The sequence below is a fragment of the Eptatretus burgeri genome, chromosome 4, assembly GCF_056783735.1.
Source record: "Eptatretus burgeri isolate ZD-2024b chromosome 4, Ebu_testis_v1, whole genome shotgun sequence".
Lineage (NCBI taxonomy): Eukaryota > Metazoa > Chordata > Myxini > Myxiniformes > Myxinidae > Eptatretus > Eptatretus burgeri.
Genome location: NC_140964.1, coordinates 74707156 through 74734004, shown reverse-complemented (window position 1 = coordinate 74734004; position 26849 = coordinate 74707156). Strand labels below are relative to the sequence as shown.

Sequence of the window (26849 nt, the reverse complement as noted above, 5' to 3'; positions counted from 1 at the left end):
TTCACGAACCTCCTGGCCAAGCCTGATGTTCAAATCAAGGTCATTATTTTTGGCAGAACCAGTGAGTTGTTCAGGGTGTCAGTGACAACTCACCGACCCTTCGCCACATACACCGTGGTGTCTTTATCGTGGTGAACATTATTGGTAGATAGGTCCAGTGCTGACAAGCAGGTGCTCCGGCTTAATGTCCTTTCAGGGAACGGCATACACATCGATGCCTCGTCCTGCATGCGAAACTCCAAGATGACAGTTTATGGCTGGGTCGAGATTAAAATGCAGGCTAGACAGCACAGGTGAGTGCGCGTACGTTCAAGCTATCCTTCCAGCCCTTTGATGTCCTGACTGAGAGACAATATTTGTTCGAAATGATGATTGAGTAATGGTGGAGGCTGGAGATACATTTATGGTCTCGTTTGTTCAAACTTCGAATGACAGGAGGTTTCGGGATTATTTAGTGTTTAAAAAATGTGAGTGTTAGTGAGTGATTCCTCAGCAGCTGGTGTACATTAATATTCTGCGGAGTTTTTGGCCGAGAGTCGGCGAGTTATTGCCAGCACTGTGAACAAATCACAAGTTCCGGCCACCCTCACTGAATGTCAAGCCTAGTAAACCGGTTCGTGAAAGAGTAGGACCATCCATAACGTTCCCTCGCCTATCCCACAAGGTAGGAAGGACAAATTATAGTAGTTGAATAACCCTCTTAATGGATTGCACTGCCTGCTCTGGATTTTCAGGTAACCCAACAAAAGGGTGGGGTAAACAAAGCTTACCCACCCCATATTTGGCTGACTGCCCACAGTCAGTGGGTCTCGGTTATCGTGGGGCCAAGACGGTTAAAAGGAAGACAGTATCTCTGGCATCATGGAATGTAAGAACTCTTACAGACAATAAAAGAAACAACTTACTGGAAAGCCGTACAATATGGTGTACCACTTTTGCAAAAGTAGTTGCTGGAATGAAGCACTATGTGTCTATCGATTCCACTAGTGAAGTTTGGTGATCGACCAAAGTTTGAAAATTTTCCCGCCTTTTTTGACCGTGGGCCGGCATTTTGAAATTTCAGGAAAAATCCATATTTTTGGAAATAATATTGATTTTTGAATATTTAAAAAATATATATATTTATCTGTGTTTTGATGGCCTAATGCACTTCAGTAGGCACCATTATGATAGTAAGTACCCGTAAATATTATTCACAAACTTGTCCCGACATTTTGAGAAGGGGCTGCCATTTTGGAAATTCAGTGAAAATCGTATATTTTGTGTATATCTAATGAAATTTTTTTAATTATTATTCTTTGTGTACTTTCAGATAAACCTTGACTGACCAATGGTCAGGGCTCCTGTGGCTATGAGGGACAAGTTCGCTAGTTACAGTATTTTTGCGAAAGTGCTAATTCTTTGCGTGTCGTTAATGATCGAGCTGAAAGAGGAATTAAGCTGGTGTCTGACTTTATTCATATGTGCAATGATGAGAAACAACGTCAAGCATTGCTACAGTGCGTGGAAGAGCACAGGAAGGTTTACCCAGACTATACAAAACAAACTATATGTTCTCTACAAGATATCTGTGAATGTTGCTTGTTTGCTCGATTGTTATGTTGTCATATATGAAAACCATGTCGCTTAAAACATATTTTGTTGATCTCATAATTAATTGATCATGCTCTCATTTGTCATTAATAATGTCTTGATGAAAACGCTACTACTGATATTCTGTAAATGCCTAAAACAATGTGCCGTGCAATAATTGTCAAAATATGGGATTTTCAGTGAAATTCCAAAATGGCAACCCCTTCTCAAAATGTTGGGACAAGTTGTGAATAATATTTATGGGTACTTACTATCATAATGGTGCCTACTGAAGTGCATTCGGCCATCTAAACACAGAGAAATATATATATATATATATATATATATATATATATATATATATATATATATATATATATATATATATATATATATATTTTTAAATATTCAAAAATCAATATTATTTTCAAAAATATGGATTTTTCCTGAAATTTCAAAATGGCGGCCCGAGGTCAAAAAAGGTGGGAAAATTTTCAAACTTTGGTCAATCACCTAACTTCACGAGTGGAATAGATAGGCACATAGTGCTTCATTCCAGCAACTACTTTTGCAAAAGTGGTACACCCTACCGTACTGCTCTTACCAGGAAGACGTACATATCATCACAGAGATATGTAATTGATATTGTCGCTTTACCACTTAGATCGTTACAGCTCATGGGGAAGTCCATAACAGAGTGGTGCCATCTTCACTGCTGTGCCATTGCGTGGATGGAGCCAACGCCGGGGTAATCGTGCACACGCCAATGGGGCGCTGGAAAACTCCTACATCCCATTCAGATCCGCTTTCAAGCTCCTCCCTCACCAAATAATTATAAAAGGGTGTGCATTCCATGCAGGAAGTGATAAGCAAACGGAGCAGTGGAGGGAGGCTTGCGGATTGGAGCAGAGGCAAAATGGAGTTTGTGGAACGCTTGGTGAGCGAAAGATCCAGGTGCCAGACCGAGCACAGTCATAGGGCCAAGCTAATAGCACCAACAGTTTCAGACTTGCATACACTTTATTATGCTATACTATTTCCTTACACGGTCTTCTTTCTTTCCATCTCGTTTGCTGTGGACGCATAATCTTAAAAGAGCTATGCGATTATCCTGGCAAGTCCCAAAAGGTTGTCCCCTTCAGGGCAACTCCACTGATACACACACTTTTATTAGTTTCCTCTCTGCACCTAGATTTGCGTCCTCACTTTCACCTCCTTAGACACCATCAGTTTTCCTACTCCTTCCCTCTCCCCAGCGGCTGGGCTGCATGGGTTCTTCAATCCTACTTGGTAATCAAGAGGTTGCAACCACCTCGTTCTTTTCTCATCTTTCTTACGATTCTCACTTTCCTTATGCCTGATGTTGGCTTAATGGTTAGGGTGGTGGGCTTTGGATCCTTCGGTCCTGAGTTCAAATCCCGCTCAACTGTTGGATTAATACCAGGTGGGGTTAACTCGGCCTGTCATCTTTCCGAGGTCGCCAAAATGAGTGACAGTATGCTGGTATACTGTTTCGGAGTGGCGACCCATCCAGGATTGTGCCCAATAGCCAAGGAGACTGCTTCGGCAGCACCAACGCTCTGCACAATATATGGTCCCAATTTCCTCCTCCTCACTTTCCTCAGGAGTGTTAGTGATGGTGCCTGTTTTGTTAACTTCAGTGAGACTGCAGAAGACCTTAGATCGGTATCGCTCTGCAATGTGTATTCTCTTGCATATAACTGTATTTATTTTGCCACACCTTACCAATCCTTGCTTGTCACTGCTGTACCTATCTCCCCTGTAATAAAACCATTGCTTCCTGTTCCACATACCTTTCCTCACCATTGCTGGAAATCAATTGCTTGTGATTGAAAATGTACCCAGGTCATAGCATCTTTTCCTCCATTGATCCGGCATATTCTGCACATATTGTTAGCTGGGAAATTTTACCCCACCGATTGGCTCCACATGTTAGCCGGTGTGTACTCGGCAGCTCCGCTCGGCTGTACCTGATCAGGTAAGACAAAGCAAGTACATATCGAGGGCATGAGCCCCCCTTGATACCGTCATCCAAAGGAAAGGAACATGTGAAGTAGCAATAACCCTGCCATGATTGGTGGTATCACTCAGCGTTCACGGTTGACTTACAACCTGCTATACTGTGGAGTTATCTGCAGCTGGTGACCCGAGGACCGGGTGTTCGAGAGGAACTTGAGCGCTTCCCCTCATGACGAACTTCGAACCTCGGGCCGTAACAATAGTTTACTTGTAGAGAATTGACGTTTTATTTTACCAGAGGCACCCACTCCTGATGTGAACAGCCGGGGGAGGGAGTCATGTTATTATCCTTATTATTATTGTCAGTTATTATCATTTCTTCCACCACCTAAGGTCGACAGAGATTATGTATTCATGCCTGTTTTTCTGTTTGTCAGTCTGCGAGCAGAATGTCTAAAAAAGTTATGGATGGATTTGGATGAAACTTGGTGGACAGGTTGGGTGTGCGACAAGGACGAATTGGTTAGATTTCAGTGAAGATCCGGATGTGGATATGAGAATTTTTTCAGTGATTCTTCACCATTGAGAGATCTGACCAAAACTATGTATAACACGATACCTCCAAACATTATTGACAGATTCAGACGAAACCTGGTGGACAAGTTGGGTGTGTTACAGAGATAAATCGATGAGATTTTGGTGAGGATCCGCATCCGGATCCAGAAACTACAACTTTTGAATTGATTTGTAGAAAATCAAGTGATCAACTTCTACTCACCGCTTAGGGGTTGATGACTTCGTCCACTCTGAGTGGTCTCATGAGCTGTTAAGCTTGAGTGAGAGTGAATACTGTCACAAGTTCAATAAGAAGCATGAAATGGCGTATAACAAGTGGGCCAATTCGGCGTCGTGCCCACAAAATAATATGATCCACTCGGTGACGCAGGTGTCAAAAACGTCCAGTGTCCGTGGGAATAAGCTGCTCACCAAAAGGGGCTCCATGGTAGTAATCCTGCGGTAGAAAGGAGTGAAAACTCACTGAAGATAGAACTGCGATACGGTATATGATACGAAACTGTGGGTGCAGAGAGCAAAGTGCTGCCAGAGGATAGGGCCATGAATGCGGTTTAACTCCAGTATTTAAACCCAGCGAACTTTAGTTTAACTCCAGTGAAACTCAAGTCCGTGAGTCATTTCTACAACGGTGTAAACAGTGAGCTTTCAGACAGGGAAGCATCGTCACACTTCCTTTGTAGCCTTCTTCACCGCTCATCCCTCGAGGGGAAGGTCCAATAACCCGATCGAAGTGTGGAGCAAAATGATTGGTTAGAAACCAGAATTTTTTTTTTTAAACCACACCGACACTGCTGCCATTGGTTGGACAAGTAAATGGAACTAAGTTCATGATGTAAAAGTACGAACAAGTTGGCACGGATGAAAAACACACGACAGATTCTTCACTATTGAGCACGAGAGAAGACCAACACGATATATAGGATGATATTTCAAAATGTTGTGGACGGATTTGGAAAAAAAAAAACCTGGTGGATGAGTTGGTTCGAGGTTAGGTGATAAGAACAACTCGTTTCGATTTTGGTTCAAGTCCGGATTCAGATCCGGCCTATCGGTGGAATATTGAACGTAAGTTGTTCAGCCTGGCGGAGGGATGCGCTCTACCGAGTGCCGTTACAGTTGCAAATGTAAACATTTTTTGTGAACACGTCTGCTTGTTTTGTGTAGAGGCAGCTGCTTCTCTACACAGCTTCCTCTTCATAAGCCTGGCTTCATCTGCTGTCTTCCTCCCTGAGTTATGGCATGGGGAGTGTAGCGTGAAAGTGTGATGTGTTGGCCAAATGGCCTTTTTGCCTGCATTGTATCATGCGGCTATTTGATCTCTGATTGTTATATTGATGTTCTCCATCTTTAGGTAATGTGAAGGAATGTGAAACCAATGTTGAAAACACCATATTCTGGATCGATGGAAATGAAAAAGTGCATTGCGCGAAAAGAAACGAACAAAAGCCTTTTGTTTTGGCACCTACCCATGTCTTCAATCATGAGATAAAAACTATGACCTGCTCTGCTACACAATGCTTTGCCCTGAAGAAATCTTCCTCTGAAATGGTGTTTTTAAGTAGAACATGTCCTCTTATTGAAAGACATACGGGAGAGACAAATGTTCCGATTAATAGGATGATGGCAATGCCAAATGAAACCATTTTCGGTTTGGACCATGATGGGTACCTATACGTCAGGTAAGTAACTCGATTTGTTCATTCTGGAATGATACCCACAAGGTAGATAGAGATGCTCATTGGTACACGTTTACTTGTCTTCCTTGTCTGAGCCCGGGTTTGGTGCTTATCAGTTCAGATTGATTTTTTTGAATTGCTCTTCCCATACAATGCACCAACATGAGGCACTCACTCATGTGATTGACTGCCCACAATCATATGGGTAAAAAAGTTGCCATTGTTGTGTATTTTTCGTGGTTTGTAAGGCTCATGGAAGAGCAAACGTACGCACGCACACACAAAACTATCCACACAAACACACATACCAGAGGGCTTGACTTCGGACAAACATGGCCGTTCTTCGTTCGTATGCAGGACAAGGCTGCGTGGTCGCATTGTTGGCTGAATGTGCGGCTGTGCCATTGATGTGATGCCCTATGTTGGTTAGAGCAGGAATATGGAATTTGGGCATGGTGCCGGCGATAGCTTGCCTCTCTTTCGCGAAGGACACTGGGGGATTTTTAACGTCTACCAACGAATTATGCCAGACGTCCATCTGAAGGACAGCACACACATTGATGAATCAGCCTGGGAAACACCAAGATGACAGTATTTTGCTGGGTCGGGATTCGAACCCAGGCAAGACAGCTTTGAGGTGAATGTGCATTCTTCTAAGCCATCCTGCCAGCCCAACATGGCCGTTGACCTTGGGGAAAGTGACTTCCCCAATATCCTGGATGTTGGTGGGGCCATGTAGTGACAGATTTTCTCTCCACAGTCAGTGGGGATGGAAATTTTCGGGAGAAATCGGTCCCCATCATGGGATGCCAAACCACGGGGTTTGTCCGGAGAACGGTGAGACGAGCACAAGGACATCACCTGGGTGTTGTTTTCCAAATGTGTTTATTCTTGTTTTTTGTTGTTGGGAAAAAATGTTTTTGTGGGGACTGGGTGCTGGTTTTAGGGTGAGTGAGAAACAAGAACCGACAGAACATTCATCTTTTGAGGAACCATGTTCCAGACAAAACAATCACGACAGACGACACATGTACACAATCACCCATCCATGACAAAGCGAGACCCACCATTCCTACCAACGAGAGGAGAAACACAAACAGGACCATGAAGCAGGTGTAAAGAAGACTTTGAGGAGCGTTTTTGAAAGCCAGCACCGTCAAAATGAAATCTTCATCTTTGGGGGAAAAAGCCATTTCAGCCACTATAAATTTATTACTGTAATATGTTATTACTCCTGGGGTTTATGGCTCACCCTGGTAGATGGTGTAAACAAATCTTGTATAAGCAGCTAAATCCATGTCCTGGGACTTATGACTCACCCCGTAGCAAGGACGGAAACCAATCCAGTTGGCCAACGCTGGACCCTCTCGATGACAACAGCTATGTCCTCCTCAGATGTGGTGAAGGAAACTGTTCACAATATTCGAGATGGGGCCTCACTAAATTTCTGTTCAAATTGTTAACTAAATTCCTCTTGTGGTTTCTAATTTAATTTACCCCCAGCCCCCTCCTTATAATTGTCTGGCACTGTGCTGTACCCCCCCTCCCCTCCCAGTCCCCATACTAAATTACCACCCCCATATCCTTCATTTGTGGAGCATGCTGCAAGACTGCCCCTTACATTATGTAATCCCTGTTTTCATTGTTCTTACCCAATCCCTATCCCAAGCACCTTCCCTTTCCTTATGGTAAACTGCACCTGCCAGTGTTTTGCCCAATCTGTTAAAGCATTTAAACTTTCCTTAATCTGATCACCACCCTCTCTGCTATCTACCCGACCTGCAGTATTTGTGTTTTCTGCAAATTTAGAAAGCCTACTCTTCACCCCACTATCCAAATTATTGACGTAAATTGTGAATAATAATGATCATCGTACTGATCCTTGAGGTACCCCACGACTTACAACCCTCCACCGCATCATTGAGTACGCCGCCCTGTGGACTGCACTTTCAGATAGTTGTCCCCATCCACCAACATTCACTTGTGCACCTGAAATGTTCCAGGTTGCCCTTCGAAAAATGGTATGCCACTGTGTGCCGATACTCTGTCCAAATCACTGCCTTGACTACAACTTGGAAGAGAAATGGCAAACCACCTGGTTTATTTCTCTGACTAATAACTGCTTTGGCAACACCGACACTGTGGGGGTACTGGCTGGAACAGAAAGGTTGTTTCTCTGTCGTTTTGGATTTCTTGAAACGTCACGATCAAAGTGATACGTGCTATGAACAACAGGAGAATTCTGTCGTTTTGTTACCCTCGCCGAAAGAGAGAGAATTGCGTTTGGGTCCGTTTGTTTGTTTGTTTGTTTGTTTGTTCATCTGTTTGTTACTTGCAAAATCGAAGAATTTTCACTTGTATTGGTTTGTCGATTTTGTTATTCTGTCTGTCTGTCTGTCTGTTTGTCTGTTTGTCGCCTGCAGGTCACAATTTTTAACCGATCTTCATAAAACTTCACCACATGGTAGACTTTGTCATAAGGAAGATGCCTATTGTTTTTGAGGTCAAAAGGTCGACATAGGTCACAGGTCAACAACTAAGGTGGTATTCCTAAAATATTCAATTTTCATCTGATTGACTTGACATTTGAAGAGGATTTATATTTCAGGTCACTGAATTCAACCACTAATTTTTGAGGTCACCATCGACCAAAAGGTCAACAACAAAGGTTGTGTTTGGAAAATCCTCAATTTTCATCCGATTGACTTGAAATTTGAAGAGTATTTATATTTCAGGTCACTGAATTCAAACAACTAATTATTTTTGAGGTCACCATCGACCAAAAGGTCAACCTAGGCCGAATTTCTAAAATTGTCAATTTTCATCCGATTGACGAGATTTGAAGAGGAGTTGCATATTTGGTCATTGAATTAAACCAGGCAATTATTTTTGAGGTCAAATTTGTTTTATGGATTTTGCAAGTATCGTGCTCTGCACGACGTCTTCTTCTTGTTTGTTTGTTTGTTTGTCCGCACAGAGCTTTCGTGTTTTTCTCTGCAACTGCTTGTTGGATTAAGACGAAATATTCACCATGGGTGCGACTACTCATATAAAATGATGTAATGATAATTATGACGTCATAGGTCACGTGGTGTGGCAACCATGTTGGAAAAATGGAAGAACTTTGGACCTCTGTATCTCTGAAACCATAAGGAAAAAATTGATACTTGGCATGTAGCAAGTACTCATGCGGAATAAGTGTGATTTTTATGACATCATACGAGCCTTTGTTATGCCGTCATAATTTCTTATGTAGAATGCTACATCTGATCAGAATGAAATTTTTTTATGGGTCATCTAGGAATAAAATGGTCCACAGAAAAAAGCATTGATGACGTCATTGGGTACAGGATTTGGCAGCCATATTGTTTTTTTGTTTTTATAAAGTCTTTAAAAATCTTCTTCTCTGATGTGGTTAAACAGATCAAGGCAAAACTTTACACGTATGAGTTGTACATGTAAAGTTTCGGTTCACACATATGATGTCATAGGTCACATGTTTTGGCAGTCATATTGGATTTACCCTAAAACTTATTTTTAAAAATCTTCTTCTCCAGAATGGCTCGACAGATTGAGGCATACTTCACACAAATGTTCCCCAAGCCTGAGGTGTAGAAGTTTGTTAAGGAATAATTGATAGGTCACATGGTTTGGCAGCCATATTGGATTGAAGAAAAATATTCATGTTTTCTCTGGAACCACTTAATCAATCGACATGAAACTTCACAATTATGATCTAGTAGTGACGGGGAATATTTGTTTTATATTTCAACTTGATCGGACACTTATTCTGGCAGCCAGAATTATTAATTTTTTTGATCTGTATTTTTTTTTTATTGTTTTTTTTTTGTTTTGAATAATGCTCACTTGGCTGTGCCTGGATGAGTTTGAGGGTAGAAGTGACCTGTCAATCTCTTCCCGGAGGTGGGGGGGGGGGTAGCAGCTTAAACGTGAATCCTATCAAGGTTCCTCCTGATGATATCATCTTTGCTTTTTGCTTGTTTGGGTTCCTTCTCATGATCCCAATGCAGGACTGTACCTATTTGGTCTTCCATTTGATTTGAATTGAATTTATTTTAATTTTATTCTCATTTCGATTGAATAATAATGAAAAACGTCATGGGTCAAGGTCAGGTGTCCGATCAAAGTGGGACTTTTTGGTACCCAGTCATCACTGCCAGCAGTTATAAAGTGGAAGTTCTAATTATATCTCTCATTAATTACGTAACGCACCAGTACACAAACTCCACACAAAACAAGTCCTGGTGAGGGTCTGCAATCTCTGATTGCTCTTTCTCGCTCGTTTTGTTGTTGCTCTTGTGTTGTCTCGTCCACCTGGAAGGGCATTGTGCACATCTTTAGGATTTTCCTATTGCAGAAAAATTCCTGGTCTAGTAATTAAAATAATTCCATTATATCCTGCATAGTTTTGCACCATGCACATACAATCTTGTGTGTTCAAGGGCTTCAAAGATGTTTATGTGCATTTCAGAAATGGTGGAAGAAGGGTTTCATCATGGAGCAAGAGAGGTTCAATCCATAAGATCCGTCATGCATCCGTTGGTGCTAATATTTTGTGGATCACGCACCGCAGGGAAGTCAAGGCCTGTAATGTAAGTTTCCTGCTAATGTAGAGTTCTAATGGTTGGAGTTCACCTTCCTTCTGGTGAAATCGTTGGCAAACCAAGCATGATGTAATGAGAGTATTTCACAAAATAGAGAACCTCAGTGCACCTCACACTAAACATTTACGTAAACTAACGCATTCCATGTAACATTATTCCCCAATAGAGACACCGAGCAGTATGTTTGAGACACCTGTACACGTGTGCATGTACGTTCATCTCCTCCACACGTTTTTTTTTTCTTCCATCCCGTCCTGCTATTTTCGAACCAATGAGAGATTTTAAAGTTAAACACAAATATACTCACTGATTTTATGATCGTCATACCAATCAATTTTGTATAATTAATTCACAAGAACTTGAATACTGACTGTTTCAATGCCGATTAAATGATAATGCTTTAAATGATCAATATTAGTTTTGTAAAGAAGTGTAAATATATATATATATATATATATATATATATATATATATATATATATATATATATATATATATATATATATATATATATATATATACTGTATATATATATATATATATACGTATATATATATATATATATATATATATATATATATATATATATATATATATATATATATATATATATACTGTATGTATATATATATATATATATATATATATATATATATATATATATATATATATATATATATATATATATATATATATATATATATATATATATATATATATATATACTGTATATATATATATATATATATATATATATATATATATATATATATATATATATATATATATATATATATATATATATATATATATATATATATATATATATATATATATATATATATATATATATATATATATATATATATATATACTGTATGTATATATATATATATATATATATATATATATATATATATATATATATATATATATATATATATATATACTGTATGTATATATATATATATACTGTATGTATATATATATATATATATACTGTATGTATATATATATATATATATATATATATATATATATATATATACTGTATGTATATATGTATGTATATATATATATATATATATATATATATATATATATATATATATATATATATATATATATATATATCAAGGTTTCTTTCAATCAGGATACATTTAAAATGCAGCCTCAGCACGTCATATATGCACGTCTTATATGTTTCCGACATTAAAATTTTCCTCTTATATTTGATTCTGAAAAAGGACTTTTACAGCCTTGTAACCTTCCAATGACATTAAAATATTCATCAAACATTGAGTGTGTTTTTCTTTTATTCTCATTCCTCAAATTATTTGTGTTTGAAATAAATATATTGTTATGAGTTTGGGGTGGTGCGCGGGATTCACGAGGGGGTGGCTCGGACCCGCTACTCGACCTGCAATCCTGAACCCGACAAGCTACGGATATCTCCACGCTCCAATGTGTTGCTGAGCAACTGCAGACGCCGGTTGAGGAAACTAAATCAAGCAGGGTCGCCGCGCCCAGTTATCACATTACCTCACTGGTGATTTAGGTGGCCCAACTGGGGAACCACGCTCTCGATTTCCTACCCTGTCTACTTAATATGTACTGCCGAGCGAAACCGTAGGTGGGTTGGCAAAGCTATTGCAGCAAATTACTGGGGTATAACTTCCCGTCAATTTATTACATCTGTTATGTCGAACCAATGGGGGAAACAGATAACCGAGCAGGTTGGAAACAGTTTATCAAGGATAAAGGCACGTATTTACAGGCAAATATTCACAGGCGCAGTGTCACAAATTATCCTTCGAGTACAGAATTATCAATTACGAGTCACGAGTAGAGTACGAAAAGCAATTATCCTTTGAGTACAGAAGAACCCCTTAGACATTCATAACTTATCTAAACACCGGACAGATGCTCCACAATCACTTCAGGGAAAATAGAGAGAAAGAAAGAAAGAAGATTGAGGCATAGTTGCAGCCTCACACTCACAGCATGCAAGTCAGTGGGATTAAGGTGGTCCCAAAGTGGAGGAATGGAAAGGGAAGGAAGGGAATACAGTGGGTGTGTGGGTGTGGATGTCGATGTAGTGTGTCGGGAGAGGTTTATGTCAGTCTGGAGCCGCTGCGCCCCAAGGATGTTGTGCTGCTGTTCACTCTCATAGTCTCTTTGACCCCAGTATAATTCATCTCACTCTGTTCTCAGACATGCAGGAAGCAGGCAGTTTTGTTTTTCACCCCAATACTTGGTGCGTCAGTCAGCCACCAAACCTTGGTGCACACCAGCTTATATTGGACTCTGGCAAGGCATGGCTTCAAGCTTGCAAGGGTGGCTGTTGCCCACTCATGTCAGGTCGCCATTGGCCCTCCTTTGTCGCAGTGTGACGTCGTATCTTGGCGACACTGCGGTACTTGCCATTTGGCACTGCAGTGCTAACATGGCTCTGAATGTGTGTTTTGAGGTGTAATGTGTGTACTGTGAGACACGTTGCATTATGTGTATGGTTTGTGCTGTGGGAAGGAGCTAGGAGAATAAGGATGGGGAAAAGAAAGATGGATGAATGGATGGATGGATATATGGAGAGGGGGATTATAAGAAGGCAGGAAATTACATTGGGGGGGGGGGGATGGAACCTGCTCCAAAAACATGCATATTTTCCACGTCCCTGTCACGAGGGGATAGGTAACCTGACTAAACACACTTACGAAAGAAATATCTAACTGAGGGTTCCTTATGTGTTGAGTGTGTCACCCCATCCATCCCTCCATTAGGGCCATACTCTGTGCAGAGCGTTGGTGCTGCCGAAGCAGTCTCATTGGTTATTGGGTACAATCCTGGATGGGTCGCCACTCCGACATAGGATGCCAGCAAGCTGGCACTCATTTTGCCGACCTAGGAAGGATGACAGGTAGAGTCAACCTCACCTGGTATTTTGTGTCCTTCATCCATAACCAGAACAATATAGTAAGGAAAAGAATGATGCTCCTGGCAGGGAAAGTAAAAACATTTGTTACTTGGTGAAATCTTCGATTTTGTCAAGTATGTTGGTCTGTTACGTTTGTTGGTTTGTTTGTTTGTCCGGTCGTCTACAGCCCAAACGGCTGGACTAGTCGTTCTTAAATTTTTACACCTGATAGGCAATCCACCTGAGACGGTCCGCGTCCAAACCCCGTCTTAATCGGACTAAACGTCTCAACGTGACGTCACACAACGTGAAAACACATTTTTGAACATAACTTAGCAACCGGAAGTCGTAGCGACTTCCTGTTGACGCCAAAACAAACTTCAATGGAATATCTAAATGTTTTAAAATGCATGTTAGTACAAATTATGCACAGTTTTCGCAAGCGTATGACGTCAAAGTTTTTAGCTATTGGCGTGATTTAAAAAAAATTCTATTCGTTCTCCAGGTCACAATTCTTAACCGATTTGGATGAAATTTTAACAGCTGATAGAAATCCACAGTGCAAAAAGATATGTGACTTTTGGTGATGTTCAAGATCAGGATCTGGATTCTGCATCACTTTATATTATCGCCCATTATAAACCAATGGGTAATTTTATGAATGACACATGGCTATTTCTCAAACAGTTTTGCACTTATTATATTGAAACTTATACTGTCTATTTATGCATGTAATATTAACATGTGTAGAAAGTTTGATCGAAATTGACCCAAGGTCAAGGTCAGGGTCACCCAAAACATGAAAAACACACATATAAAATACATATTTTTGTTTTACAACATATTTCAAACCTGATAACGGGATCGTAAAGCTGGTTGAAAAGCAATGTTCCTAGGTATTTTCAAATATTTTCTACGATCAGAATGAAGGCAACAAGCACCGATGATAAGTTGTTGATTGTCACATGGTGGCTTTAAATGAGTTGTGAAAAATTTTCAATCTGCTGCCGTTACCATGACAACGCGCGCCTGATAATTGTTATTTGTGACATCGCGTCATTTTATTAACGTACGAACAAATAAACACCACACATTCCATGACATTACAGCTTGGACCACCACACGGAAAGGTCAACTAATTCGCCAAGTGTCGTGCTAAGCATGATTTTTCATTTGTCTGTTTGTTTGTTTGTCTGCACAGAACCTTAGTGTTTATCTCCGCAACCGCTTGTCGGATAGAGATAAAATTTTCACCATAGGAGCAACGACTTATGTAGAATGTTTTATTTATAATGATGATACCATTGGTCATGTGTTGTGGCAGCCATGTTGTAAAAATGGAAACACTTTGGACCTCTGTATCTCGGAAACTGCACTAAGGAAAAAATTGAAACTTGGTTCATGGCAAGTACTCCTCATAGGGAATAAGCATGATTTTTGTTTGACGTCATATGTGCCTTCGTTATGATGTCATAATTGCATATGTAGAACACTACATCTGAACAGTATAAATTATTTTTAGATCCTCGTGGAGGATCTCCAAGTCTTACTCACGTTGTTGTTCTTGTGGACTTTTTTGTTTCACAGCCTACAGTTTTTATCGAAACTTCCTGAAACTTGGCATATATATGTAAAAAAATACCCTGTGCAGACAGTAACCATCTCCGATTTTGAAAATTCCTCCGAGAAAAAAAAGTTATGATGTCAAAATATCTCCGCTAATGGAAATCGCCTAAAAAATTATCTCCGAAACTAGGCAAGCTTTTTGTATTCTGTTTGTGGGAATCGAACAGGGCATTAGCAGAGATGAATTACCACACATATGATAGCTCACTATGTCGTCATATCAATTTTTTATGACGTCATTCCTATTTTTTGACATTTTTTGTTTCACAACCCAGAGTTTTCATCGGATCTTCGTGAAACTTGCCATGTATATGCAGAAAGCCCGCGCGCAGATAGTAACCATCTCCGATTTTGGAAATCCTTCTGAGAAAAAAAAGTTGACATCATAATATCGCTGCTAATGGAAATCGCCGAAACCATTATCTCCGAAACTAGGCAAGCTGTTTGAATTTTGTTTGCGGGAATCAAGCTGGGCATTATCACAGATAATTTATTGCAAACCTGATACATCACAATGACGTCATATTCCTTTTTATGACGTCATCATTAAGGGGACGAGGATCTTAGCTCATTCGAGCTTGTTTTTATAGGTTTTAGGGTGAATCCAATATGGCTGCCAAACCATGTAACCTATGATGTCATATGTGTGAACCTTTTGTTCCTCATGGATAGGCAGTCATACATGTAAGGTTTTGCTTCGCTCTGTTCAGCCACTTCAGAGAAGAAGATTTTTGAAGGTTTAAAAAAAACAAAACAATATGGCTGCCAAATCATGTGACCAAGGACATCATCAAGTTTTTTTTTTCTGCAGACCATTTTATGCTGAGATGACCCTAACAAGCTCGAATGAGCTAGATGCTCATCTTCTTAATGATGATGTCATAAAAACGAATATGACGTCATTATGATGTATCAGGTTTGCGATAAATTATCTGTGCTAATGCCCGGCTTGATTCCCGCAAACAAAATTCAAACAGCTTGCCAAGTTTCGGAGATAATGGTATAGGCAATTTCCATTAGCGCGATATTATGACGTCAACTTTTTTTTCTCAGAAGAATTTCCAAAATCGGAGATGGTTCCTGCCTGCGCGTGGGCTTTCTGCATATACATGGCAAGTTTCACGAAGATCCGATGAAAACTCTGGGTTGTGAAACAAAAAATGTCAAAAAATAGGAATGACGTCATAAAAAATTGATATGACGACAAAGTGAGCTATCATATGTGCGGTAATTCATCTCTGCTAATGCCCTGTTCGATTCCCGCAAACAGAATTCAAAAAGCTTGCCTAGTTTCGGAGTAATTTTAAGGCGATTTCCATTAGCGGAGATATTTTGATGTCATAACTTTTTTTTTCTCGGAGGAATTTTCAAAATCGGAGATGGTTACTGTCTGCCAGGGTATTTTTACATTTATATGCCAATTTTCACGAAGTTTCGATGAAAACTGTAGGCTGTGAAACAAAAAAGTCCACAAGAACAAAACGTGAGTAAGACTTGGAGATCCTCCACGAGGATCTAAAACTTTAAATCAGCATCTCCACATGTATGGCAGCCATTCCATTCCAGTGTCTGTTGCATTCCAACACAGGCACACCTCATTCTACTTAGTGAGGTACTGATTAGGTGATCACCCGAACCGAATCTTATTTAACAAGGAAAAGTATAAAAACCACTGCTGTGGTCATCACTATCCTCTTGCAATAGTACCAGCTGGATGGCAAAAACAGTGCTAGTAGTACCTCAAAAGTAATTGGAATCAAAAAAATAACTATTGATCATGCCAAAAGAGTTGAAAAGAAAAGTTTTGAGTGAGGAAAAGAAGGGTTCAATTCTGGCTTTACTGGCAGAGGGATGCAGTGAGCGTCACGTTGCTTCCATCCTTAACATTTCAAAGACGGCGGTTCATAAGAACAAGGTCAAGCAGCGGACATTGGGGACAACAAAGCTACAAACTGGCAGAGGGCAAAAACGACTTTCCACTGACTGGGATGACCGCCAACTCATTCGAATGTCAGTCAACAACCGCAGGATGACATCAAGTGACCTACAAAAAGAATGGCAAATGGCAGCTGGGGTGAAGTGCATGGCGAGGACGGTTCGAAACAGGCTCCTCGGGGCAGGACTGAAGTCGTGCAAAGCTAGAAAAAAATCCCTTCGTCAATGAGAAGCAAAGAAGAGCCAGGCTGAGGTTTGCAAAAAAACCACAAGGATTGGACTGTAGAGGACTGGAGTAAGGTCATCTTCTCTGATGAGTCCAATTTTCAGCTTTGCCCAACACCTGGTCATCTAATGGTTAGACGGAGACCTGGAGAGGCCTACAAGCTACAGTGTCTCGCACCCACTGTGAAATTTGGTGGAGGATCGATGATGATCTGGAGGTGCTTCAGCAAGGCTGGAATCGGACAGATTTGTCTTTGTGAAGGACTCATGAATCAAGCCACGTACAAGGTTGTCCTGGAAGAACACTTGCTTCCTTCTGCTCTGACAATGTTCCCCAACTCTGAGGATTGGTTTTTTTCCAGCAGGACAATGTTCCATGCCACACAGCCAGGTCAAACAAGGTGTGGATGGAGGACCATCAGATCAAGACCCTGTCATGGCCAGCCCAATCTCCAGACCTGAACCCCATTGAAAACCTCTGTAATGTGATCAAGAGGAAGATGGATGGTCACAAGCCATCAAACAAAGCCGAGCTGCTTGAATTTTTGTGCTAGGAGTGGCATAAAGTCACCCAACAGCAATGTGAAAGACTGGTGGAGAGCATGCCAAGTCACATGAAAGCTGTGATTGAAAATCAGGGTTATTCCACAAAATATTGATTTCTGAACTCTTCCTAAGTTAAAACATTAGTATTGTGTTGTTTAAAAATGAATATGAACTTGTTTTGTTTGTATTATTTGAGGTCTGAAAACGCTGAATCTTTGTTGTTATTTTGACCAGTTGTCATTTTCTGCAAACAAATGCTCGAATTGACAATATTTTTTTTCGGAATTTGGTAGAAATGTTGTCAGTAGTTTATAGAATAAAACAAAAATGTTCATTTTACCCAAACACATACCTAAAAATAGTAAAACCAGAAAAACTGATAATTTTGCAGTGGTCTCTTAATTTTTTCAAGATATATATATATATATATATATATATATATATATATATATATATATATATATATATATATATATATATATATATATATATATATATGAGGCTGAGGGAGGCGGGAATGGGAACACGGTATGTTTATCAAGTTGGGGATATTGGATAAGTCAAAAAGATTTCACGCGATTTCCGTTGGTGTTCGTGTTTTTGTATTGTGTGTGTGAGCCATGTCAGTAAGTTCATCGACAGTGATCATAATAAAAAAGGATTTTCCAGACAGTGACGTATTGAATGATATAATAAAAGCCGATTAATCTCCGCGAGTTATACAAAGTGAATCTGTGATCGATTCGAACTGTTCCCGCTGAGTTGTGAAAGGTCCAATGACGTCATCGAAAGTTCACTGCGTTTGCGCAAACTGTTCGAGCGGGAAACGCGAACCTTGTGTGTTTCCTCACAGCCGCCTGTTCCTCATCGAGTCTCTCCGCGATGTCACTCGCCATTTCTGCTGCAGTGACCGAATTCTCAGAAATCATGGTAATGTTCCGATGTTTTTGGCCTTTTTCGTTTCCTTCTTGTTTTGAATCGTTCACGTGAACGTTTACAAATGTTTGTCCGTCCGTTCGGTGCTGCTCACGGACTCGATCCCGGTTTATACGTCTGTTTCGGATGCGCTCAGGTTGTGGTGTGATCACCTCTGATCTGTTTGGTGCTGGATTTGTTTAAACGTGGATTCGAATCCGATCCGATTAAACCCCGTCTTGGTGCACTGTCGGAACTTGAAAACATCTGAAAATGTGAAGCCTCTCCGCCTCGCTTTGTAATCCGACTTCTTCCTTCTTCTCCTTCCTCCTCCTCCTCCTCCTTCTTCCTCTCCTCCTCCTCCTTCTTCCTCTCCTCCTTCTTCCTCTCCTCCTCCTTCTTCCTCTCCTCCTTCTTCCTCTCCTCCTCCTTCTTCCTCTCCTTCCTCTCCTCCTTCTTCCTCTCCTCCTTCTTCCTCTCCTCCTCCTTCTTCCTCCTCCTCCTCCTCCTCCTCCTTCTTCCTCCTCCTCCTCCTTCTTCCTCTCCTCCTCCTTCTTCCTCTCCTCCTCCTTCTTCCCCTCCTCTCCTCCTTCTTCCTCTCCTCCTTCCTCTCCTTCTTCCTCTCCTCTTCCTCTCCTCCTCCTTCTTCCTCTCCTTCCTCCTTCCTCCTCCTTCTTCCTCTCCTTCTCCTTCTTCCTCTCCTTCTCCTTCTTCCTCTCCTCCTCCTTCTTCCTCTCCTCCTCCTTCTTCCTCTCCTCCTCCTTCTTCCTCTCCTCCTCCTTCTTCCTCTCCTCCTTCTTCTTCCTCTCCTCCTTCCTCTCCTCCTCCACCTCCTTCCTCTCCTCTTCCTTCCTCCTACTCCACCTCTTATTCTTGAATGTCCATCTTCATCCCTGAAATGTCCATCTTCTCTTCACCATGTTCCCCGTCCCATCCCCATCCCTCTCCCTTCCACAGTTCACCTAATGTGTCTGTTCCCCACTGTTTTGTCCCTTCCACTCCCGCCCCTCTTGTCTCATGCCCCCTTGCTGTGAGTTGTGTGTTAGCTCTTATACGAGCCTCGACCAAGGTATACAAAAAAAAAAACTCCTTCCTCTCCTCTTCCTTCTCCTCCTCCTTCCTCTCCTTCTTCCTCTCCTCCTCCTTCTTCCTTTCCTTCCTCTCCTCCTTCTTCCTCTCCTTCTCCTTCTCCTTCTTCCTCTCCTCCTCCTTCTTCCTCTCCTCCTCCTTCTTCCTCTCCTCCTCCTTCTTCCTCTCCTCCTTCTTCCTCTCCTCCTTCTTCATCCCTTCCTCTCCTCCTTCTTCCTCTCCTCCTTCCTCTCCTCCTCCCCCTCCTTCCTCTCCTCTTCCTTCCTCCTCCTCCACCTCTTATTCTTGAATGTCCATCTTCATCCCTGAAATGTCCATCTTCTCTTCGCCATGTTCCCCGTCCCATCCCCATCCCTCTCCTTTCCACAGTTCACCTAATGTATCTGTTCCCCACTGTTTTGTCCCTTCCACTCCCGCCCCTCTTGTCTCATGCCCCCTTGCTGTGAGTTGTGTGTTAGCTCTCATACGAGCCTCGACCAAGGTATACAAAAAAAAAAAACTCCTTCCTCTCCTCTTCCTTCTCCTCCTCCTTCCTCTCCTCCTCCTTCTTCCTCTCCTTCCTCCTTCTTCCTCTTCCTCCTCCTCCTTCATCTCCGCCTCCTCCTCCTCCTTCTTCCTCTCCTCCTCCTTCCTCTCCTCCTCCTTCCTCTCCTCCTCCTTCCTCTCCTCCTCCTTCCTCTCCTCCTCCTTCCTCTCCTCCTCCTTCCTCTCCTCCTCCTTCCTCTCCTTCCTCTCCTCCTCCTTCTTCCTCTCCTCCTCTTCCTCCTCCATTTGGTGACCTAATGTGTTAAATCTTAAAATTTGAGGTCAATTGGATGAAAATGGACAATTTTTTGTGATTTTTGTCCTTTTATATGGGACCTTTGACAAGTGCCACACAAAATCTTGGGACCTTTGACCTTTTGACCAAATTATTTAAAAAAATAATTCTCGACGTTCTGATCATGAAGCTTTTGTTGAAAATTTGATGACAAAAGCTAAAAAAAAAAGAAAAAAAAGTGACAGACGGACAGACCAGACCGACACACACAAGTGATTGCGAAACACTGCTGTTGGTACTTTGGGGGTGGGCTAAGGATGAGATGTGGGTGTGTGTCTGCACCTCGGAGCACACATTAGTAATACGAGTTCACTTACTGGTAACTAGGGATGCATTCGGAGCCCATGGGGGCATCAAAGCCTCTGCTCTGGTTGTTTGTCCGTGCTCCATCATTTTATGTTTTAGCAGCGTCTCGCATCGCGAACGCTGCTCTAAGAGAGCTCAGTGTTGTTCTTGTTCTTCTTGTTGTTGTTCTTCTTGTGAAGACAAAACCTTTAGAACTCGGCTCTTTTATATACAGGATCCAGATCTCCATAAATACTAAACACCTGTACACATCCTCACATAGACGGTGCCTTTTGAGAGCGTCTATCATGAACTTTTAAATATATTCGGATATTTGCTTTTAAATTTCGAAAAGTTCACGTTACTATTTCAAGATTATTCCATTTAATGCATTGTAATTTCGTAAATACACTATTTTCTCGTCATCAACGAACATCGTCCATGATGGACGTGACGTGACGGCACGTGACGAAATATCGGAAGTTGTTGTTATTTTTTTTAATTTAAATAAATTCTTCTTCCTCTTCTTGTTCTAAGAGAGCTCGGTGTTGTTCTTCTTGTTCTTCTTGTTCTTGTTCTTCTTGTGAAGACAAAACCTGTAGGACGCGGCTCTTGGACACATTTGTCCTTGCTTTTCATGTTGAGCATCAAGCAAGGAAGCAACATGTACCATTAATGAAAGTGTTTGATATGGCGCGGGCGGAGTTCGAACCGCCGACCTCCCAGACTCAGACCGGACGCTCCAACATTGACACCACGCAGTCTGGTTAATCAATGCCTTGCATCATTCCTCGTCTCGTCTCGTCTTGTCTTCGTAATCCCTTTCACAGATCACCCGGGAAGCGATGCTGGGATGGTGTGGTACGAGGATGATATCAATGACTGATGGCGCAAAGTAATGAGAAGTGACGGATTAAGATAAAGGGGAGCATGTAAAGCAAATGAAAGCTTTTATAGATTTAAAACCGAAGATTAAATAAATATATTTTACCATGGCTTTAATGACATCTGCTCTTTCTTTTTTTTTGTCTCCCCCATTTACATCATCCTGAAGCCAGCAGGTGGTTGCGTCACTCGAACGACTTGTAGTGCTCACTCCTCGGAGGCTGAACGAGATGGTATAACGACCGGTGTGTGCCTGGTAACTGATTCCAGATCTTGTCAACTCTTGGGAAGAATGAGAATTTGAAGGAATCAATTGTAGCTTCAGATATGAGATATTTGAGTTGATTGCATTCTCCCGAAGATTGCGGCCGGTACAATAAATGTTGGAAATATAATATTAACGAGATTGTACTCGAGTGAAAAACAACAACGTTTTGAGGTGGTTTACCTCCTTGGTAATCAAGGTGAACAAAGAGGGTGGCAGTTTTCTGTCCTTTCTCAAGCCCTTTATGGTTGAACCAGTACAGTATAAAGGTTCCAAGCCTCAGCACCGTATTCTAGTCGAGGGTGTACCAGGGCAGAACTGGTCTGTGCTTCCTTGTTATACTTTGGAGAGAAAAACATTTCAACATTGAAAGCCATCAACGACTTGATGGACCAGTCGGCGAGTGTACACGTCTTGTTGGAATAGGCGACGGTCGTCATTGCTCTGGATCTCACGATCGAGGAAGCTTTCGTCGGCAAACAGATGCAGCTTGGATTGGATTTTTGTCTTGGATGTTGTTTTATATACTGGAAAAACACTGACGTCTGAGGCCCCAGGTTGAACCGGTACCATTAACTGTGACTGCTTGCTGTCCATCACTGAGAAATGAAATGATCCAATGGTGGAGCGTGTGTCTGTCGACGCCATAGTAACGAAGTTTTGTAAAAAAAAAAAAAAGCGTTGAGCAACTCTGTCGAACGCTTTCTCAAAATCCTCCCAAAAATGTAACTTTCCTGCTTTCAGGAAGTAAATAATATCTCCAATAGATCCACAGACTTGGGTAATACCCATCTGTCCCAAGATAATTTAGCTTGGAGATGTGAAAGATCTTGGGGCATCTTGAAAGGAGAAGGCCATTGTATGCTGGTACTTGACTAAATTCCTGGCCTGCACGATTAAAAGGAGTATGTACGGCAATTCGATTTTGAATGAAGATGTTGGTGTTAACGTCGATCGAGGTAAAGGTGAGAATGAATTAGTGATGTGTGGAAGTCCCTTCAGGTTTCACACGTTCTTCCAGCAATTCCCTCCTTGAGAAACTCCCCCCAATCCTTTCTTCCTTCTCTGTAACCTCCTTCCTCAACCTCTTCAACCTCATCCTCCACTTGAGGAGTTCAAGTTGGCAGTGCACCACCCCCTCAGGTCATCCTCCATCCCTAGGTGGAAGCTTACTACCACCCCAACCTTCTCTCTGAGTTCATCCATTCTCCTTCTATCCACCCTCTTCACTCCCGCATTGCTCCTGACCCAGTTGTTCTTGCAGACCTGCAACCTCTGTTTTGTCTCTGTCGGTGCCACCATCTCCAGACCGTAAAGCTTGGCTGCCGTGACGCAAGACACGAGAAGTTTCAATTTCCTTGATATTTTTCTGTCTGCCATCAATCCGCCCGCCCTCATCTTCAGTCCACGCTTCACGAATACCTCCCGCTTGCTCTCCGCCACAACATCCACATCGTCCGCATACAACATCCTCCCCAGAATACCTTTCATTTTTACCCTCCTGCTAGCCTGCTCCATCACCATGATAAACGTGAGTGGGCTGAGAAACCTTCCCTGCCTCAATCCGATCTCCTCAGACATCCGAAGACCAACCAAAAGTCTTCCCATCGCTCCCATGTACATCCCTTCCACCAACCCAACTTCTGCTTCTGACACTCCCATCCATCTCAGTGTCGCCATCACCATCTCTCTGCGACAGTGTCATAAACCTTCTCTACGTCCACAAATCCCAATGCTGTTTCACCTTGCACCTCCAACCTCTTCTCCACCAGCTGTCTCAGCATGCACATCCCATCCGTCACCCCCAACCCTCTTCATCAATCTCCAGCTCCACACTCTTCCTTATCCACCCATTCAGAATCCTTTCCAGTACCTTCATGACACCACTTGGGAGCGTAATATCTCTGAACTCCCCCTGATCTTGAATATCAACCTTTCTTTTCCATGTCGGCACAATTAGCCCTGTCCACCGATCTTCCGGAACCGAACCCTCTTTCACAATACATTCAACCGTCTTTTCGTCCAACTGATTCCAACTTCTCCCACTGCAATTAACGTTTCTGTATGCACCTCATCGATGCCTGTCACTCTTTTCTTCATCCACTTTAATGTCTGTATGATTATTGAGTGAATGTTCTTGGTGATTATTGAGTGGTTATTCTCAGTGATTATTGATTGAGGTTGATGTTGGTGATAATCTTGATGATTTGTGAGTGGTGATGTTTGATGACGAGTGAGTGGTTGGTTATTTTTGATGATTCATAATAATATACCATTCCTTTCATGCCGTGAAAGCACATCGGGCTGCCGAGGCAGTTTCATTAGCAAGGAGTACAGTCATGGACGGGTCGCCACTCCGATGCAGGTTACCCCAGTAGGCTGGTACTCATTTCGCCGACCTCGGAAGGGTGGCAGGCCGAGTCAACCCCACCTGGCGTTAATTCAATGGCCGACAGGGTCTCAAACTGAGGATCCTAAGGTCCCAAGCCAGCCACCTTAACTGCTAAGCCAGCCCGAGGCTTTTTGATGATTTGCGCTGATTGTTGTGTGATTATTTTTGATGATGATTTGTGTTGATTGTTGTGCAGTTATTATTGTTGATTGTGGAGCGGTATTCTTGTTTGTTGTGTGGTTATTCTTCATTGATTGCTATGATGTGGTTTGGTATATATTCTGCTCATCAATTTTACCTTATTCTTGGCTTTGAGTTCTGGGATTCCACCGCTCCGAATTATTACAAACTGGCGCCACATTCTCGATCTGTAAAGGGAAGGGGGCTTGAATGTGAAAAGGGCATTGGCCCATGAAACACCCTTTCCAAAATATAAAGTAAAATATTTATCATCTGCCGTTGAATCCAAATGATTGATACAGCTCTTTGGAATGGTATACCCCAAGGGGCTCTACCCGATGATGCCAATTGTTGTATTCCATAAATCTTCTTCTTCTTCTTTCGGCTGCTCCCGTTAGGGGTCGCCACAGCGGATCATCCGTTATGATCCGCATAATGATTTGGCACATGTTTTACGCCGGATGCCCTTACTGAAGCAACCCTGGTCACCTCTTACGACACAGGGATATGGTACACCTATTCTAACCGGGGCATACACCGGGCCCAGTACACCGGTACTCACTTCGCCGACCTCGGAAGGATTGCAGGCTGAGTCAACCTCCTGGTGTGTATTAATTCAAGCGACCAACGGGGGCTTGAACTCAGGACCTTTTGGATCCCAAGCCGCTACCCTAACCACGACGCCAACACCAGGCTTGTTGTATTCCATAAATGATTTTGTTAAATTTGTGACCATGCAAACTCAAACTTCAAGGATTGGGAGTCCAATTATATATTACATTCAACAAACTCTTACTTTACTTTTTGGCTTTTGACTTGTTCCTTTTGTTACAGAGCCAGAAGGCTGGGATGTCATCTGGCAATGACGAAAACAGTGGGCAGTGCATGGAATCTTCTGCGACAAGCTCATGCCTACATGGGATTGAAGTCACAGGTACACACACTTATGATGTTTGTGATTCCTGTTGTTATAACAAAGGTATTCAGTCCAACTCGTCATATAATCGTTACCATGGAAAATGGTGCTTTTCTTGTGCATTTTGTTATTGCTGGTATTTTGTAATCTTTGTAAATTTCTTTGCTTTTAATTTATGACCCATTCTTATGTTGCAATTGGAGCCTGGTGTTGGCGCAGTGGTTAGGGCAGCGGCTTGGGATCCAAAAGGTCCTGAGTTCAAACCCCGTTGGGCCACTGAATTAATACACCAGGGGGTTGACTCAGCCTGTCATCCTTCCGAGGTCGTCGAAATGAGTACCAGTGTACTGGTCCCGGTGTATGCCCCGGTTAGAATAGGTGTACCATATCCCTGTGTGTCGTAAGAGGCGACCAGGGTTGGCGTCAGGAAGGGCATCCGGCCATAAAACATTGCCTCAAGAAAAACAGCCAAACACCTGCACAGCAGGGAAAAATGGCTGTAAAAACGGTCATTTTTTTTTTCTTATGTTGCAATTGGCCCTAATTGATATGGACAAAACTGACATAATCGGCATCCACAACCATCCTTGTTGTGGAGCATCGGCCGAGGCCCCTGTGTGAATGAGATGAAAAAGGACTCCACTGGAAGTTCCGGTCAACACAACGTTCAGGATAATGTTTTTGGTTCTCATTATATTGTACGAGCAAAAGTACCCGTCCCCTGTAACGGGAAATGTGATTGGGCATTTCAAGTCCCATCACCACCAACATCCTTCCTTCCTTCCTACTTCACTGACTTTCAATGCTTTTTCTGTACCTGTTTATAAAATCAAAACACCTGTTCTGACAGTCTCTTCTGGATTGGCCCAATGAGATTGTTCGTTGGGCATTGTGTCGAGCCTGTTTGTGAACTCTAATGGAAGCATCTGAGCGAGCCATTTGTCTATGTACGATGTTTTGGGCCTGTTCTTTGCATTGTGATGGAATGTCGACATGCCTGCATTCGTTCTTTAGCAGCAGAATTTTCTCGTGATCTACAGTCGTTATCTTCTCGGTGTGTACTTGTTCAGCTCCCATCTCTGCTGCATTTGATCTTCTGGCTTGCATTAGGTGCCGAGCTTGCTCTCTCTTTTCGTCATCAGTTTTCATCCCTATCGGTGGCATTATTGGATTAAGAAGAGGAAAAGGATTGAGGATGAAGAAGAAGGAAGAGTGGTTAAAGTATTTGGGAGTCATGAAGTTGTCGGCATGGAAAAATTTTCTTTGGCTAATAGTTGCTTCACGTGCGTTCGAATGGAATACGTAACCATGCCAATGTTTTTTGGGGATTTTTTTTTTTTTTCAACCAGTTAAATCGATTATTACCTTTCCAACGGGAGATAATCGGGTGAAGGTAGAGGGCAGGGGTTGGAGTTCAAAACCGCAAA

General features: G+C 41.9%; 2 protein-coding genes across 10 annotated transcripts in view; both read left to right on the top strand.

Annotated features, from left to right (window-relative positions):
* The window catches only part of LOC147028374 (uncharacterized), a 183313-nt gene extending 172405 nt beyond the window's left edge, over nt 1-10908 (top strand). For all 4 annotated transcript variants that reach the window (XM_085878702.1, XM_085878703.1, XM_085878701.1 and 1 more), the window contains 2 exons: nt 5480-5807; nt 10297-10908. In XM_085878702.1, coding sequence (XP_085734828.1) covers nt 5480-5807; nt 10297-10438 — 470 coding nt within the window. In that variant the 3' untranslated portion in view covers nt 10439-10908. The remainder of the gene's footprint in view (nt 1-5479; nt 5808-10296) is intronic.
* Nucleotides 10909-18417: 7509 nt separating this feature from the next.
* The window catches only part of CLSPN (claspin), a 91082-nt gene continuing 82650 nt past the window's right edge, over nt 18418-26849 (top strand). The window contains exons 1-3 of one of the 6 annotated variants that reach the window (XM_085878698.1): nt 18422-18605; nt 21839-21925; nt 25341-25440. In XM_085878698.1, coding sequence (XP_085734824.1) covers nt 18558-18605; nt 21839-21925; nt 25341-25440 — 235 coding nt within the window. In that variant the 5' untranslated portion in view covers nt 18422-18557. Of the gene's footprint in view, nt 18606-21365; nt 21646-21838; nt 21926-25340; nt 25441-26849 lie in introns of those variants that run through there. The other 5 variants (XR_015057547.1, XM_085878697.1, XM_085878696.1 and 2 more) reach the window with 5 other exon arrangements.